This window comes from Camelina sativa, chromosome 5 (assembly GCF_000633955.1).
Source record: "Camelina sativa cultivar DH55 chromosome 5, Cs, whole genome shotgun sequence".
NCBI lineage: Eukaryota > Viridiplantae > Streptophyta > Magnoliopsida > Brassicales > Brassicaceae > Camelina > Camelina sativa.
In genome coordinates this window covers 18843864-18863232 of record NC_025689.1, presented here as the reverse complement: position 1 = coordinate 18863232, position 19369 = coordinate 18843864, and the positions used below count along the sequence as shown (strand labels likewise).

General features: G+C 38.9%; 1 protein-coding gene and 1 pseudogene across 1 annotated transcript; both read left to right on the top strand.

Moving 5' to 3' along the window:
• On the top strand, positions 2975-10904 carry LOC104787201 (dynamin-2B). The gene is made up of 22 exons (XM_010512732.2): positions 2975-3336; positions 3804-3854; positions 3971-4091; positions 4220-4312; positions 4634-4695; positions 4848-4965; positions 5112-5448; positions 6158-6305; positions 6528-6629; positions 6720-6839; positions 7137-7220; positions 7304-7431; positions 7795-7879; positions 8006-8162; positions 8497-8573; positions 8762-8818; positions 9127-9271; positions 9362-9501; positions 9781-9894; positions 9994-10061; positions 10155-10327; positions 10445-10904. Exons 1-22 carry the CDS (start codon positions 3196-3198, stop codon positions 10681-10683), a joined length of 2760 nt encoding a protein of 919 aa, XP_010511034.1. The 5' UTR covers positions 2975-3195; the 3' UTR covers positions 10684-10904.
• Positions 13188-14356, top strand: LOC104789384 (annotated as a pseudogene).

Genomic DNA, 19369 nt, shown 5'->3' with positions numbered 1-19369 from the left:
TCGTCCGGATAGATTGATTTGGCATTATACTAAGTCCGGTAAGTATTCCATGAGGACTGGCTATCGGCTTGCACGAGGATTACAAAAGGAAGCTGTAATCGGGCCAACGTGCAATGTTTTACGCGCCCAAGCTTGGAAGCTTGAGGTCCCCTCAAAGGTTCAACATTTCTTTTGGCAGGTGGCCTCTGGTTGTCTTCCTGTGAAGGAACGGATCGCACATAGGGGTGTACGGTGCGATGTTATGTGTCAACGGTGTGGTTGTGCGGAGGAATCTATTAATCATGCTCTTTTTGTGTGTGAACGTTCTCGTTTGGTTTGGGAGCTAGCGCCGTTGCATCTTTCTTCGATAGGTTTTCCCTATGGATCAGTTTATTCAAATTTAGACTTATTATATTCTAGGGCATTGTCGAGTTCCGGGGGTCCGGGTATTGGATATTTGTTACCCTGGATATTGTGGACAATATGGAAAGATAGGAATAAAAAAGTTTTCCAAGGAATTGAGGCGGAGCCAATTGATATTATTAATCAGGCGACAACCGACAAACTTTTGTGGGAGGAGGCAAAGTCCTTCTCGGGGAACTTTTTAACCCCCCAGCCGGTTCCGGAGGAAAGGGTGTTTTCTGTTCGGTGTCAGGTTGATGGATCATGGAAAAGATCTGATCCTTTAGAGGGATTGGGTTGGTGGTATGGGACTAAGGAGGATAGGACACTACTTGTGGGTGCTCGCAGTCTTCATCGTAGCCCATCTTCTCTTCACTCGGAGCTTAATGCCCTGGTATGGGCGATGGAGTCTCTTCGGGCGATGGGGATTGATTGTCAGCATTTTGAGTCAGACAGCGCTGAACTGGTGGCAATGGTCCAGGAGCCGGACGACTGGCCAGCTTATTCGCACTTTTTGGAGGACTTCCTTTCACTCAGATCTTCTTTTCCCTCCTTCACTCTGACGCAGATTCCCCGAACGTCAAACGTCCGAGCAGACTGTCTTGCTCACTCTTCTAGATCTTTACTTTCTGTATCTTCCTTTGTAAATGTTCTTCCTCCAGATTGGGCGACTAATCTTGGAGTTACTTTTTAATTTATTTTAATGTTGGGTTGAAAAAAAAAAAAAATATAAAAAAAAATAATTTGTGGTCTAAAATAAGTCTGTCATAAAAAGTCTGTCACACAAAAATAATTCGGTTGTGCAAAAACAAATCTGTCATACACAAATAAATTTGTCACAACTAGAACGGTAGACTTTTAAAAATATTTTGATTTTCTTTAAAAAAAATCTGGAAGGGTAAATTTGACTTTATTTTTTTTCTAACAAAGCAAAAAAATGTATTTTAGACAAAAAAATAACTCATCTAACTCTCACATTTTATGAGTTACTTTAGTAATTAACCTCTTAATTTGGTTAAATCTAGTTTTTCTCCCATTTTTTTAAAAGAACTGTTTGCATTTAAAAGTTACAAAAAAAAACACAAAATTATTTTGAAGACACATTTTTTATTTGTCTCGTGAAAAAATAATAATAGTATTATTTTAATCTTAAACCATGAGACCTTCCACTGGTGAGAGTTTGATTACTTCAACCTAGCAACTCGTCGCGACAAACCAGAAGAAGTTATGGAGTGATATTACAACGTTTGAAAAATTGAAAGACACCATTGGGTAACGACGGTGGTGTGTGACTGGTGTCTTTCCGATAAGACTACTAAATGCCAAATTGCAACTGCAACTGATAATGAATGTTACAGATTACTGAATTCAACGTTGAACGTTTCACGAAGTTCTAAGGACATAAGAAAATGAATTTTCTTATCCTATATTCTTAGTTTTGGCATGCTTGAATTGAAGCATTGCATCCTATTGTGTGGTTTGGTGGTTTGTGCTCCTCTATCTTAGAAATAATTAAGTACATTTTAGCGAAACATTGCATTTGCTAGGTCTCTAGATGACTAGATGAGATGAACCATTAGCTACACAAGTGAACCCTAATGTACATCATAGAAGCTTGCACTTGTATACGGTTTAACTGAATATTGAGATGATATATTTTGTACATAAACATTAGATGCATGTGTGAAGTGACCTTAGTACACCATCACACCAGGGATCGAGTCCCGCTTCCTACGAATGTAGGAATTTGGCTAATGGGCCGGCCAGTTGTGATCCAATGATTGACAAAAAAAAACATTAGATGCATGTGATAATGACATTTTTATACCCACTTTTAACTATGCGGTAAGTGTTTTTCCGTATTACATATTCGCGAGTTATCTTAATATATATATACATATATATACATATATATATATATATATATATATTTTGTGGGTGTTTCTTTACATTATTCTAACTTATATATATATATATATATATATCATGCTGTGAGTAATTAAATATATATAAAAATTATTCTTAATCGTTTTCGAAAAAGATCTTTCAATTTTTTTTTTTCTGATGCTCGTTTTCTCGTCAACTGTCTTTAACATATATAAAAACTACAAAATGAATGCGAATACACAAATTTATGCACAAACAATTAGCCCAATACCAAAATTTGGTGGTACATTCTAAATGGTACAGCCTCCCACATCAGGATTACTAAGTGGTGTTGACCATTGGTTCATTTGAAAAGATATACGCAAAGCCTCATTCGATGATACAAATTCTTGTACCACGTTCACAGATTCACTTACTTTATTTTAACTTGAACAGATTTAGCCGATGAGAATGTTTTTGATGATACCAAAAAAGAATGTGTTAATTTATGTATATTACGCATCCACATTTGTTTATGTATTACGCTTTCACATTTGTAATGACGATAGGATTATCAAAAAGAAAAAAAAAATTCCAACATTTATGCTATTTTTCAATATTTATGAAAAAAAAGAAAAAACCACTTAATAATTTTCAACATTTATGTAATTTGAAAATTTTGTTAAATGCTTACGTGCTTATGTGTTAAGTTATATGACCCGTCTTCGCCCTTTCTCTCCCCGACGAAGACACACAAACACACAAAAGAAAAAAACAAATCCTAGCTTAGCACCGTCGCCACCGAATTCGAAATTCCGGTAACCCCATCACCGGAAAAATCTACCGCACCTGGCTACCGATATTGGTTCTCGTCGGATTTAGCTGTTTCCTTTCTTCGTCCAGATCTCGTACTCTATTCTACCTCGATTCGCTGTGGAAGTTACGACGATGGAGGCGATCGATGAGTTGTCTCAGCTTTCGGATTCGATGAGACAAGCGGCGTCGCTGCTCGCTGACGAAGATCCCGATGAGACCTCTTCTTCTAGACGGCCGGCTACTAATCTCAACGTCGTTGCCCTAGGGAATGTGGTGGGTTTCCTCTCGCTTTACCTGTTTCTTCGATGTGGTTGTATTTGGTGTTTGTGTGTTAGTTTTATGCTGTGATCGAGTGTGGATTTTGGTTGCCATATCGTGGATCTTGCGGATCTCGATGAGGTTTGTATGATTGTTCCCGTAACCTAGGAGTTTGGTAGGATGTGTTCTTTGTTCGTAGCTTGATTTGTTGTGTTTCTCTCTATAAGGGATTGTTTGATTCTATGAGATTAAACCTGGGAGGTATTGCTTTAGGAGAGAAGGTTGATGTGTTTGGTATTCGAAACTATGAGAAATCTATTTTAGAAAGTGTATGTGTTCTTCTTATTAGATCGTTGTTGTACTTGTCTCTTGGAAGACAGAAGAATAGATTGCTCTGTGCTTGTGATTGTAACTTGTAAGGCTTGGAAAAGAACATTTCTTATGCTTAGACTGAAGTTATTTCACTTTTCTTGGTGGATCAGGGAGCTGGAAAGTCTGCAGTTCTGAATAGCTTAATTGGGCATCCAGTTCTGGTAAGTTGTGTATTGAGTGTGCGGCAATTTGTGTATATCACTACTGGCTGATACATTCTCTTAAAGTAACCAAACCACTTTCTGTATTGCCTATCTGCTACAATTACTATGGATAGCCGACGGGTGAGAATGGTGCTACGCGGGCTCCTATAATCATTGACTTGAGTAGGGAAGAATCACTGAGCAGCAAGGCAATAATCTTACAAATTGACAATAAAAATCAACAAGTTTCTGCAAGTAAGGCTCCCCATATGCACATATGCAGTTTAGCAATGATTTGTGAAGTTATTTCTGCGTGTAAGATACAATGCATTAGATTAATGTTTGACTAAATATTCCGGTTGTTTTGAATGTGTGTGTTATAGGTGCCCTAAGACATTCTCTACAAGATAGGCTTAGCAAAGGCGCCTCAGGAAGGGGTCGTGATGAAATATACCTAAAACTTCGTACCAGCACAGGTAAGCCCTTTCTTACTTGCACAATCATAACTGTGAATCCTATTTATTGGAACATCCATATTATCAAAGCCTAAGTCGGGGAATGTCCCCTACATCAGTGAACAGATCAGCTGTAATAAGTTTTTACCACTGAGTCTAATGCACAACAGTGCTTCATCTTCTTTTTGTTAGAATCTGATGCTAAGGTGTGGTAATTGGATTATATATTTGAATGAAGCTCCAACATAATTATCCTCCTTGGAACATGAATAAACACATATCATTTGTTTCCTTACTGCTTTCTGCAATCATCATAACATATTTGTGCCCTTTTAACTGCAGCTCCACCCCTGAAATTGATTGATTTGCCTGGACTGGACCAGCGAATTGTAGACGATTCTATGGTAAGATTAGGAACTCCTTGATACATTTTTCATCCCCCCAGTCCATCTGTCAACTATGGAGATTTTCAACACTTTTTTATCCAGCATTCTGGCTGTAGGGCAACATCGATTCATTATCATTTTGTAATTTGTCTATTTCCTCTCTTTTCAAGATTGGTGAACATGCACAGCACAACGATGCCATATTACTGGTTGTTGTGCCTGCTAGCCAGGCATCCGAAATTTCGTCATCTCGAGCCCTGAAGACCGCAAAGGAGTATGATCCAGAGAGTGAGTATATAGACACTTTCGTTATATAGACCCTTCATTATACTTCCCAACTACTATGGTGACCTTACTATATTTGGATTAACTCATTGGATCTGAATTTTACGTATACTATAACAGTAAAAAGTGACATCACTCCCTATTTATAGGTACTCGGACAGTAGGAATTATCAGCAAAATTGATCAGGCAGCAGAGAACCCAAAATCCCTTGCAGCAGTTCAGGCTCTCCTTTCAAATCAAGGACCTCCGAAAACAACTGATATTCCATGGGTTGCACTTATTGGCCAATCTGTCTCAATTGCATCAGCACAGTCTGGAGGCAGTGAGAACTCTTTGGAAACTGCTTGGCGTGCTGAGAGTGAAAGTCTTAAATCTATTTTGACTGGTGCTCCTCAAAGCAAACTTGGCAGAATTGCCCTGGTGGATACTCTTGCTAGCCAGATTCGTAGCAGAATGAAGCTAAGGCTTCCAAATATCTTAACTGGGTATTTCCTTTCTCCATATGTTTGCTTTTATATGTCATAATTGCAAATGAAAATTTGATTGTTTGTTTGCCTGCCTACTTCTAGGTACTGGTACTTTAGGGAAGACTTATAATTTGCTCCATGAAAGCCAATTTGTTTTGTTTCTTTCGAAGTCATTCTTTAGGCTTAGTTAGCTAGACTTTCCAGCTTCCATCATCATTAGCGCATTTTTCATGAGATATTTTAAAAAGCTTTGTCTTTGTGTTTTTTCTTAAGCAGCATATATTGGGACCAGGTAAATGCTTAGTTTGGGAAAAGGAAAACTTTAATATCTTTAACGGATTTAATAGATGAAAATCTACCTTACAGTCAAGAAATTTACCTTTATGTTGAATTTGCAAGGGAAAGGAACAGTGTTTAACAAATTGAAATAAACCAAATGGCAAAATCTTCAAAGGAAGAGAAAGCTAAACGAAAGTTGCACAAGAGGAAATTGTAATCTGAAAATGGATAGGTGCCAGATTTATCCTCCATCATTACCAAGTTCTGAAAATACGAACTCTTGCTTGCGTGGTCTTTGGTCAATGCTCATCCTCTGTTTAGCTTATATGTTTCCTTTCTCTCCCAAAATGTGATGGTTGTCTTTTGTTTAGTTTTCTGGATGATTATTCAGGGAAATGATTGTGGTTCTTATGAAAATCCTGAACTAATTCCTTTCTTCCATGCACAGACTCCAGGGTAAGTCTCAAATAGTGCAGGACGAATTAGCAAGGCTTGGTGAACAACTGGTTAGCAGTGCTGAAGGCACAAGGGCAATAGCTTTGGAGCTTTGTCGAGAGTTTGAGGACAAGTTTCTTCTTCACTTGGCTGGTGGTGAAGTGAGTATTTTCCACCAGACTTTCCTTTTCATTTTCTAGTTGTAATGGGACGTGTGGTGCTGTTTTAATGTAGACAGTTAAGAAGTTTATGAAGATTATCTTATATCATTTTGGATGTATGTCATATGTTTCACTGGAAAAGTTTTTGAATTGCATGCCTTGTCGTTGTGCCTTTCATGTGGACTTCGATGAATTTTGTTCTCTAACAAAAATTTGTTTCAGGGAAGTGGTTGGAAAGTTGTTGCAAGTTTTGAAGGCAATTTCCCCAACCGTATCAAGCAGCTTCCATTGGATAGACATTTTGACTTGAACAATGTCAAAAGGGTGGGTTTTTAAATATTCTTGACCCCAATTTTATGAACAAGTAAAAGTCTTAGACTGGATTGTGACAGATTGATTTGCTAAATGTTTCAGATCGTGTTAGAGGCAGATGGTTATCAACCTTATCTTATATCTCCAGAAAAAGGGTTGAGATCGTTAATAAAGACTGTTCTTGAGTTGGCTAAAGACCCAGCACGACTATGTGTTGATGAGGTGTGTCCATGTTAGTGTTTACAGCTTATCTGTTGTTGGCTCCCTCTTATTTTAGCTGCTTAGGATTAGAATTCAGAAATTTAGTATATAGTGAAACATTGGCTATGGCTTTTCACACATTGTCTGTTCAACACATGTCACGATGATATTTAAATTCTCATGATCTAGTCTTATTAAAGTCCTACTCAACCTTATTATAAATATTGTCTCGGTCCATTTCTATTCTGAAGTTATTCCAACCTGGTGCCTTACTGTCTCATTTATTACTGATCTAATATGGTCTGAACTTTTTATTAGGTTCACCGAGTGCTTGTTGACATAGTTTCAGCTTCCGCGAATGCCACACCTGGTCTTGGAAGATATCCTCCTTTTAAGAGAGAGGTAATAATGTTTTTCACTGCTCATTCAGTAGCATTATTCATTTTCGTAATAGCTGTTCCTTTTCTTAATTTACCGTTAACCAGGTTGTAGCTATAGCAAGTGCCGCACTTGATGGATTCAAGAGTGAAGCTAAGAAGATGGTAGTTGCACTAGTTGATATGGAGCGTGCGTTTGTACCTCCTCAGCACTTCATCCGCCTCGTACAAAGAAGGTAACATCAGCTGCCCTCTTTGCCTTCTGGCTGTCATTTCGAGTGGCGTTATCATACTCAAAATTATAAGATCATTGTCTTAATTTCCCTGTCTTTTGATGTATAACAGTTTTAGACATATTTAAATGGATCTACTTTTGTGAGTGTCCAGCTAATTTTTTATGTTTGCCTGTGAAATGAACATTTATGTTTTAAAATGCTTTCATTAGAGTCACAAATTTGACCCTTTTAAATAGTTCCGTAACTGCAGCATTTGTCGCACAGGTCATGATATATACAATACACATGTTACAAGTTCTTTTGTGATGCATATCTCACTATTCGTTTCGCTTTTTTTTCTGTACGGTTTACTGTCTTTATCAGAATGGAAAGGCAACGTCGTGAGGATGAGCTAAAAGGTCGTTCCTCTAAAAAGGGACAAGATGCAGAGCAGTCGCTCTTAAACAGGGTATGCTTTTATCTCAGATTCAATCTGGATTTACGAGCAAAACTAGATAGTGCTTTTATCTCAGATTCAATCTGGATTTATGAAAAGTACATAATGTAACAATTCTTGTTTCTGCTCGTAATTTAGGCAACTAGTCCTCAGCCTGATGGCCCATCAACTGGTGGTAGCTTAAAATCATTAAGAGACAAATTAATGCCGCAAGATAAAGATAAAGATAAAGATAAAGAGACTCCGGAGGTGTCTGGTCTGAAGACTGCTGGACCTGAGGGGGAGATAACAGCAGGTTCTTTTTGCTACTATCCATTTTCCATAAATTGCATGCTTTTTTCTGTTTTTAGGATTATCTGATATTCTAACAGTTCAATTGCGTGATTTCCTCTTCTTTTCTATTTCCTTTCTGTCATTTAAGCATTGAACTGGTGTAGGATCAGCTTTTCATTATATTATTTATTGATATCAAACCATCGACGAAGCTTTTCTTGTCCAATTTTGTAATCTCCTTTTCTTGTCTGCCACTTGAGCCTTTACTATGGTGTAGGATGGGTTTTCGTTGTGTTAGTTTGTTATAAAAACCAACTTTCAAGGTCTTCAACATTACATTGTACTCTCTGGTGCAGGGTACTTAATGAAGAAAAGTGCAAAGACAAATGGATGGGGTAGGCGATGGTTTGTTCTGAATGAAAAAACTGGAAAGGTTAGTGTTTATCACAAATATTCTTCAGGAGTTCATCCATATCCATATATTAAAAGAGAAAGCTCTGTGCACTTATATTGTAACTGTAATGCTAGCACTATACTTTCCCTTACAATTTTGTTTTCTTTTTCAAGATCTTTTTATAATTGTTATTGATGTGATCTACCATTGCATTTACCTTTCTCCAGCTTGGTTATACGAAAAAGCAAGAAGAACGAAACTTCCGCGGCACTGTAACTTTGGAGGTATCATTCTCTTGAAAAACTTACTTTTTTGTTGGTCGTTAAAGATGTAACTGCAATTAAGAGAGTGATGATAGGCTTTCATATTTATGTTGCTCTTCGACCTGGTCCTTTGAGTCTTCCACCTGGTCCTTTGAGCAGGCTGATGATTACTTTCAATTGTGAAGTCTACACAGCAAAACGATTTATTACCATTTACTTCTGATGAGAAAATTTGGATGCTCCGTGTTCCATGAATAATATTTAGCCTTTTCCAGTTTTATTTAGGTACACTATTCAAATGTCTCATAAAACTCTGTTAAACTGCTCAGGAATGCAGTATCGAAGAAATTTCTGATGATGAAGGAGAAAAATCAAAGAGCTCCAAAGATAAGAAATCAAATGGACCTGATTCAAAAGGACCAGGCCTTGTATTTAAGATAACCTGCCGGGTTCCATATAAGACTGTACTTAAAGGTATGTCAAGCGATAATCAAAAATTAACGGCTTGACCCTCTTTATGCTCCTTTATATGAGCAAATCCTCAGAAGCCCTTATATGTTGCAGCTCACAATGCGCTGATTCTCAAGGCTGAGAGCATGGTTGATAAGAATGAATGGATTAATAAGCTGCAAAAGGTTATCCAGGCCCGAGGAGGCCAAGTGGCTGGCGCTTCCATGAGACAAAGTCTTTCAGAAGGTTCACTTGTAAGTCACACGAGGAAACTATATGCTTATCCCATGATTTTCCCCCATTCTTTTAGAAATTGAATTTTCGTAAAATATGTGTTAGCTGATCTTAATCTATAGCTTGATGATAAAGTGTTTGCCATAAAAACTGATATCTTTGTGTCGTACTTGATGGGTTAAGATTTTGTAATACCTAAACGTTGAAGATAGCTTTGTTTGGGCATGTAAGACAGTGTGTTTCTTAGAGTGGCGATAAATTTGTTTTCTTTTGTTGTCTGATTTTCTTTCGCTTTTCAGGATAAGATGGTTAGGAAACCGGTTGACCCGGAAGAGGAATTGCGGTGGATGTCCCAAGAAGTACGTGGTTACGTTGAAGCTGTTCTCAACAGTCTAGCTGCCAATGTTCCAAAGGTGGACTATTCAGTTTTTCTTGTGAATCTTTAATTTTACATGTCCATCTCGTTCTTTAATACTTGATCATATTAATAAAACCGTGGCTACATACAACAGGCTGTTGTTCTTTGTCAAGTAGAGAAATCAAAGGAAGACATGCTGAATCAGCTTTACAGTTCAATCAGGTTTCTTCACATCCTTTCTCAATGTATAACTGTATACTCAATACTGTGGTGTGGTGCTTATTTGTCCCTCCTTTCCTTTCCGTTGATCTGCAGCGCAATTGGTAATGAGAGGATTGAATCATTGATTCAAGAGGATCAGAATATTAAAAGACGAAGAGACCGTTACCAGAAGCAGTCCTCTCTTCTTTCAAAGCTCACAAGACAGCTTAGCATTCACGATAACAGAGCAGCTGCTGCTTCAAGCTGGTCTGACAATAGTGGCACGGGTATACATATACACACACTCATCTACCATTTCATTATTGTGCTAATATGTAACAGAAGATGCATGGAATTGATTCGTTTTTGTGGTCGTCTTTATTTGTTCTTTTTTTTTTTTGCAGAAAGCAGCCCGAGAACCAATGGCGGGGCTTCAGGAGAGGACTGGATGAATGCGTTTAACGCAGCTGCTAGTGGACCTGACTCATTGAAAAGATATGGATCTGGCGGCCATAGCCGTCGTTACAGTGATCCAGCACAGAACGGTGAGGATTCTTCTGGATCTGGTGGCAGCTCCCGTCGCACCACGCCAAACAGGCTCCCACCAGCACCGCCACAGTCTGGATCATCTTACAGGTATTAGAAACCTGTTTGATTTTCCAGTATTGTTATTGAAGGAACCATAAAACACAGTTCATTCTTTTTTTGCCCTTGTGGATTGGTCCCCGTTTCGGGGACTATTTTTCTTATTTCCTTCACTAGTTAAAGCAAAAAATAACAGAATGATAATATGATGATGATGTACTGGCGTGTGTTTGTAGATAGATATTTGTTAGAGACACATATATGAGTTTGGTCTTCATATTGGTCATATGCTTTTTTTTTTTCTTTTTTTTATTAAAGAAGATGTTACTTTTGTTTTAGTAGCATCTAAAATCTTGGGAAAATGAAAGTGAAAAATGTTTCCATTTAGAACAAGCTTATGTATCGCTCTCCATAGAGTGTCTATCCATTAAAACACTTAATCGCCCACCCAACCACAAATTGAAATGACTAAACGAATAAACTATTTTCATATTCTAAACGAAATCGACTACCATTATCAAGTTTATCATTCCACTGTGGAAGAGGATTAAATCGTATTCTTCTGTAAGAAGTAAAACTCTTTGCAAAAAAACAAATGCTTCAGTACAGTGGTCAATTGGTCATCAAGAAAATGGTAATAATATGATTACCGTTGGTTAACCCTAAATAATATTGATGGCTTGAAATCACATCCCACAAAGTGAAGTGGTTCCACACATAAAACGTTGGGTCTCGTAACATAGAACTTATCTGTGCTTGGCGTTTGGCAAGTGTTGGTCATAAGAGTAAGTGATAGTGGTGGTTCAACACTTCAACCTCCGCCTTCTTCTGATGGGTGATGGTCGTGTTCTCTGAAACCCTAGTATGATCTTCATCGGAAGAGCGTTGAGCGTCGTAGAGAATGTTGATGTCCAAATCGGTCACAATTAGTATGTTTAGTTCGGTAAAAGGAGGTCGAAGTTCTCTTCTATTTAATCGGTGCCGAGACACAAAAGACGGGTTACGACACGGCTTAAACGAGTTACAAGAACAGATGAGAATAATAGACGAGCTGTTAACTCGTCGATTCCTAAGCTGTTGACTCTGAAGCCGTTGACTCTTGCTTGGATGATCTAGGGCTCTTGTACTTGTTGCACGAATTCTCTTGCCTTTTTCCGCGATCCCCTCTTCTGAAGGCCGTACGCCTGTATTTATAGGGAATCGTCTCGGTTCGTCTATTTAAAAGACAGTATTACCCCTCCTTCCTTTGAAGGTTTATCATGGGCTTTTTCTGGGCCAGGCCTCTTGTTTGGGGTGGGAATCTACCCCCAACAGTAGTCCCCCCCCTTCGCCTTTAGTTCGTAGTCTTTAGGTGAAGAACGCTCGTGAGAAGATGAAGGGTCGCTTCTTTGATTGTCGAAACGATGAATCTTCGGACAAGGATTGAGAAAACTAAAGGTCGCGCGTGAGACAACAGGTCACGATGGTTGGGGTCGAATCACCGTGTGCGGCGCTTTGGCGCGCGTGAAGTCCGGAAGTTATATCGTCATTGAGCGCGTGCGTTTCTAGATCCTTCTTTCCTCTCCTATAAATACCACCCCTCTTCTCTCATTATCACTTTGTCAAGTTCTGGTGCTTCTCATCGTTCAGGTATTCTCCCCTCTTTTTATCTCGTCGTTTATTTTGTTTGTTAGCGTTTTTCGCACATTTCGTTATAAATCCTTCTCGATCCATGTCTTCCGATCCTTCCGCCGAGAGTCATCTTCGACGAGCCACTTCTTCTGAATCCAACGGTTCTGTTAGGTCTGCTCGTCGTATGGCTCGTTCTCGGAGTTCTTCCGACTTGTCGACGGCTGGTTCTGACGCCGCTCGGTATGAAGAGATCCAGCATCGTCTTTTTTCTGAAACGGCCGTTTCCAGCTCATCGGGACTTCCTTGTAGGATCCCTTCTCTGATTGACGAGCCATTAACCGACGACCCATCTTCTTCTGACACGAGTGACGTCCCTTTGCCGACCGCGAATATTTTCTCTCATATGCGTAAATCGACGCTGAAAAAAGATGCTGCCACTGCAGCGGTTCGTATCGGGAAGTTGACCGTCGAACTTGACATCTTGATCCCGACTCCAGGTCAACGTCCCTGGGACGCCCCTCCAGGGTTCATATGTCTTTCGGAAAAGTATTTTACCGAGTGTGGGCTTACTTTTCCTCTCCCTTCCTTTTTAATGACGTACTTAGCTCGACGTGAGGCGGCCATTTTTCAATTTGCCCCGACAACTTTTCGAAACGCCATCGGTGTTTCGATTATGGCTGACGCTGCAAACGTCAAGCTCACTTGTGATCATTTGGAGGAGCTGACATGTCTGAATCCGTCGACGTGAGGCGGCCATTTCTCAATTTGAAGTTGATCTAGAAAGAGAAGAGATGGGTAAGAAGATGATCAAACACTGTGGAGGACTACCATTGGCTGTCAAAGTGTTAGGTGGCTTGTTAGCTTCCCAACACACATTAAGTGAGTGGAAAAGGGTTTATGAGAATATTAGATCTCTCATCGTTGGAGCGACGACCTTAAAATGACAGAAATATGAGTTCGGTTTATCAGATTTTGTATATGAGCTTTGAAGAGCTGCCTATATATTTGAAGCAATGCTTCCTCTACCTTGCCCATTTCCCAGAATATTTTACAATATCTGTTAGGAAATTGTCCTATTTATGGCTGCAGAAGGAATACAAAAGCCGAGGTATTATGATGGAGCGAGTATTCGAAATGTTGCAGATGGATACATAGAAGAATTGGTGAAGAGAAACATGGTTATTTCTGTAAGGGACAAGTTGACGTCAAGATTTGAAACATGTCACTTACATGACATGATGAGAGAAGTTTGTCTGCTTAAAGCTGAAGAAGAGAATTTCTTACAAATTGTTGACAGGAAAATAACTGCAAACGCTAAGTTTCCTTGTAAATCACGTAGACTCACTGTACATCGGCATGATGGAACATATCATCTGGAGGGGGAGAATCCAAAACTTAGATCACTCTTGTTTCTCAAGAAGCAGTTACGTGGAATGGTAATGTGGATGGCATCAGATTTATTCTTTTCCAGGATACAGTTGATGAGGGTTTTAGATCTCTCTCATGCAGAGTTTGAAGGAGGGAAGTTACCCTCTAGCATTGGGAAGCTCATCCACTTGAGATATTTGAGTTTATCTCAGGCATATGTAACTCATCTACCTTCTTCTATTCAGAACCTAAAGCTGCTGGTCTATTTAAACCTATGTGTTCAAGAGAAATATTCAATCTACATGCCTCCCAATTTCATGAAAGATACGCGAGAACTCGTATACCTCTTTTTACCAGAGGAAATTAATGATAAGGTAGTGGTAGAATTGGGTAATCTAGTCAACCTGGAGACGTTGCAAAACTTCTCAATAAAGCATTGCAGTGTTAGGGATCTTCTCCGAATGAAAAATCTCGAGACTCTCTCCGTCTTTGTTGACAGCAAGGGGTGTACAACGGAAGCTCTCTCTTCATCTTTAAGTAAGTTTAGACACTTGGAATCTCTTACAGTAAGTGGTTACTCGAATGATAAAGAAGGGTTTGTTTTGGATTGCTGTAATCTCAAACAGCTGAACTCGTCCATATATATGCCAAGGTTAAATCTCCCGTCTCACCTTACTAACCATAACTCTAACTGGTTGTCGTTCGGAGGAGGATCCGATGCCAATTCTAGAGAAGCTGCTTCACTTATATGACGTCTTTTTATCATTTAATTCTTATTGTGGGAAGAGAATGGTTTGCTCGAGCGGTGGGTTTCCTCAACTGCACAAGCTAGTATTATTTGGACTAAAAGAATGGGAAGAGTGGTTAGTAGAAGAAGGCTCCATGCCCCTTCTTCATTCTCTGCGTATTGCTTGTCGTAACTTGAAGACGCTTCCTGATGGGATGCGATTCATATATTCTTTAAAGGAAATAGAAATGGAACAAGAATGGAAGGAGAGATTGTCTGAAGGAGGAGAAGATTATCACAAAATCCAACACGTTCCTTCTGTTATATTCACACCATGTTACATGAAAAAAACCACTTCCCTTCCCACCTGAACATCGTTTGGTGGAGGGTCCAATGCCGATTCCAGAGAAATTGCTTTAGTGGAAGGAGGTTTGTTTTATGGTCTCAATCTTACTGTGGGATGGGAATGGTTTGTTCAGGCGGTGAGTTTCCGATAATTGCAGGACTACGAGAGTGGGAAGAGTGGATAGTAGAAGGAGCTCCATGCCACTGCTTCATACTCTGAGAATTCAATATTGTCCACAAGTACAGAAGCTTCCTGATGGGCTGCGATTAATCTTGTAAGTATCTGAGTATTGATGCTCTGAGCAATTACTGGTTACATGTACCCAGGAAAAATATTATTGCCCTGTTTTCTGTGTGTGTGCTTTTTTTTTTGGGTTGATGTTGTTTGTATATAAAACCAGTGTTTATCTTATAATGTTACAACATCCATACCCAAAACTCATAACATTCCATAGAGTTATGTCTATTGCGGAGTGAAAAAAAAAAAGAAAGACCAGAAACAGTCCATGGATATTGAACGTATAGGTGAAGTTATGTAGTTTTGTATCTCAACTCAGAATCTGAGAGTAGAATCACAAAGTGAATACTCCACTAAACCTCAAAGCAGACTCTGTTTTACAGGTTTTGTCTAGAAGAACCTTATAATCTTCTCACTTCCGACAAAATTTGAGGAGAGATTGGAAGGAGGAGAAGATTACTAAAATATTTTAACGTATTACGTTTGTTCAATTAATTTAATTTGTGATGAAGGGACGAACTCTCATCAAGAACAGAGTATCAGGTGAAACTCCTCTTCCTATCTTAGTTAGCATTAAAAACAAAAATCATAACACCAAATTGGTAATTTGGAATTATGTCATTTTTAAGAAACTTTAGTAAAATTAAAGAAGACTTTTTGGATAAATGATCCACACATCATCTTCACTACAGCTGGTTGTTGGATAGTATTGAATTGACTTGGAGTCAACTCTCATAATGGATCTGGTTCCTAGTTCAAGTGGAACAATAGAAGGAGTTGACACACTCATTCCTTCAAACGCGTCACATATACTCCCCAAGAGCAAGCGAGAAAGAATTGAAAAATCTTTTGGTCCCGATTTTCAGCTTTATTTAGTTGAGGGGTCAAGAGATGAGGTTGAATTTCAATATTCATATTGTTATCATATTGATGAGGACTCTAGAACATTTGATGAGGCTATGAAGTCTCAAGACGTTGCGTTTTGGAAAGAAGCGGTAAACGATGAGATAGACTCCATCATAGAGAATAATAAATGGATCTTAACAGATCTCCCACCTGGTTGCAAGCCTTTAGGCTGCAAGTGGATCTTTAAAACAAAGATGAAAGTCGATGGAACAATTGACAAGTTTAAAGCTAGATTGATTATCCAAGGCTTTAGACAAAAGGAAGGTATCAATTATTTTGATACCTATGCTCCTGTTGCTAGAATATCTTCTATGAGATTATTTATTGTTTTGGCTGCTATTAATGATCTTGTGATCCACCAAATGGATGTTAAAACAGCATTCTTGAACAGTGTTTTGGAAGAAAAAGTCTATATGAAGCAACCTGAAGGGTTTGTTATGCCCGAGAATGAGCAAAATGTGTGTAAGTTAATAAAGTCATTGTATGGGCTGAAGCAAGCACCTAAATAGTGGCATCAAAGACTTGATGAGGCTATTTTATCAAATGGATTAGTTGGATCAAGCGGAGAAGTGCTTATATCGCAAATTTGATGATTCCGGTAATGGAGTAATCATTTGCCTATATGTTGATGACATGTTGATCTTTGGTACAAACTTAAGACAAGTAGAACTTGCTAAAATGTTTTTGTCATCAAATTTTGCCATGAAAGACATGGAGGAGGCGGATGTGATTCTTGGAATTTGATCAAGCGTGAGAACAAAGGTCTATGTTTATCTCAATCTCATTACATTGAAAAGGTGCTTAAAAGGTTCAATTATGAGAAATGTTCTCCTGTGAGAACTCCCATAGATGCGAGTGTAAAGCTTATGCCTAATACGGGAAAAGCGATTTCACAACTCGAATACTCATAACTAATTGGCTGCTTAATGTATGCTAAGACAAGTACAAGACCAGATATAGCTTATCCGGTAGGAAAGTTGACTAGATATACTAGTAATCCTAGTACTCACCATTGGCAAGCTATAAGACGAGTGCTTAAGTACTTTAACATAACCATAAGTTATGGTTTGTCCTATGTAGGATTTCATTCGGTTTTAGAAGGATATTCTAAAGCAATCTGGAACTCCAACGTAGAAAGTCACTCTTCTACAAGTAGTTGGGTGTTCTTGCTTGGAGGAGGTGCCATTTCTTGGGATTCTAGGAAACAAACTTGTATTACAAGTTCGACTATGGAATCAGAGTTTATAGCATTAGCGGCTGCCAGCAAAGGGGCATAATGGATAAGAAATTTAGTCTATAAGATTCCATTGTGGCCGAGACCGGTATCACCAATTTGTATACATTTGATGTTCATATATTTTATCCTGTTTTCCCTTAGTATATTCACATCTTTTTCATCTTTTACTATCCATTTTTACCATTATTGCATAGCGTTAGGACCAATCATGCATTAGAGTTTAGTTGCATTGCTTTTGCATCTTTTCATGCATAATCAGGTGATTTTGGAGCTTAAGGAGCATGGAAGCATTGCTGAGGAGAAGTGAAGCAATCAAGAGGAGAAAGCAAGAGAGTTAAGGCTGAAGAAACAAGGCCCAGAGTCCCACTCGACCGCCCACTTGACCAGACACTCGCCCGTGTGCAGAGAGGGACTCGACCGAGTGGAAGCTGCACGAGAGAAGCCAACTCAACCGGTCACTCGGCCGAGCACCGGGTCGAGTTGGGCCGAGCCGCCTATCTATTTTGTCTTTTAGCATTTTTAGGGCTTCCACTACTTTTTCTATTTAAGGACCTTGTACCTAGCAGCCACCAAGAGTCCAGCTTTTTAGAATAGTCAAAAACCTAGTTTTTACCCTTTTGGGAATTATTCCTTTTGCACTTTTATTTTTATTAGATCTTGTACTTCTTTTAAGAGAGAAAGCACTAGATTCTTCAATATTGTTGGTTTCATAACTTTCAGAATATTTAGAATTCGAGTTTGATTCTTTCTCCAATATTATAGATCTTTGTTTTATCTTTCATTTGATGCAAGTTTCAGTATTTTCTGGGTTTATGACTTTGATGTTCATCATGTGTTCTTGTGAGTAGTAGCTTAGGATCTTGAGGATGGGTTAGGCTGGGCTGTGTTTGAGGTTTGTTTGCTTTGGTCAAGCTTGATTATGGTAGAATCTCTTCTAGGCTAGATGTTCTTAATGCTGATCCTATAACTGAGAGGGTAGGGTTTGATTTCAAGCATCTTAGCATCACACCAATGTTTAAGAAGCATAGATAAGGCTAGATCTAGAGCTTACCATTAGGCTTGCTAAGAGATTAGAGGTCTTGTTTGGTATGAGACATATTGCTTAATGCCTGCTTGTGTAGATTCTTTACTTTGTGAGAACAAGTCTAGAGATGCATAGGTTTGATTGTTTCTTGCCATGAGAGTGGATTAAACTTGTCTTAGAAATATATGTCTAGAGATTAGCTCAAAGTTTGCTTGAGATTTGTTGACCAAGTTAGATGACCTCATTCATTAGTCCAGCCCATGAATCCCTCCTCAAGGCCTTCCTTGTTTATTGATTTTTAAGTCTTAATCCTGCTGTTTGATCGTTGTTTGATTCGCTTGTGTATTGCTCTGTTTTTTTTGTATTGCTCTGTTTCACGGATTTGTCCAGCTCGACCCTGCACTCGATCTACACTCGATCGAGTGCTTGCTCGAGTTCATCCCCATAACTCTTGTTTATGATTTGTAGTTGTCCTGTCTTATCTCTTGTTTCATTCTAGTTGCATTTGTGTTGCATTCTCTTAGTGTCATGTTCATTACTTGTCTTGCATTAGTTCATTAGCATAGTTTCTATTTCTGTTCTAGCTTCATATTAGTCATAATCATTCTGTTCCATTTATATTTTAGCATCTAGTTCTAGTAGCTTTACTTTCTGCTCTTTACATTTCATCAGTAGGATTGTTAGTGACAAACATCCTTTGCATACTTGGCTTAACTTAGGCTCATATACACATCTTGATTGTTCACAAACTTTCAGATTGGATTGACACCTCTTATACTGCAACTGCATAAGGGTAATTGAAACACCATGCCATCCATTCATTTCATATTTCACCATCACTTAGATACATCATCCATACCACAAATATATCTTGTTTCAATTTGGCGCCGTTGCCCATTTGAGTGTGTTTTGTGACAATTAGGATCAATAGAAGTCTAAGATTAAGTTCTTTTATCCCCTTGTTCGCTACTGATCTTGTTTCTTCTACTGCTTGTCTGTGATTGAGTTTCAGGTACCAGCTCGACCATCAACTTGACCACTACTCGACCGAGTGCGTGATCGAGCACTTGATCGAGCCAGAAGCCGGATACAAATAGACCTCTCTTCCCAGTCGACTCGACCACCCACTCGAGCTAGTGCTCGACCGAGTGTCAGTTCGAGTCAGTAAACATGTTTCAAAGCAGTATGTTCCATTATGTACCCATGCACCAACAACCAGGATTCCAGGCTCAATGGTGTCACCCTCCAGGGTTTCAGACCTCACAAGCCCAAGAACCTGACTTAAGAG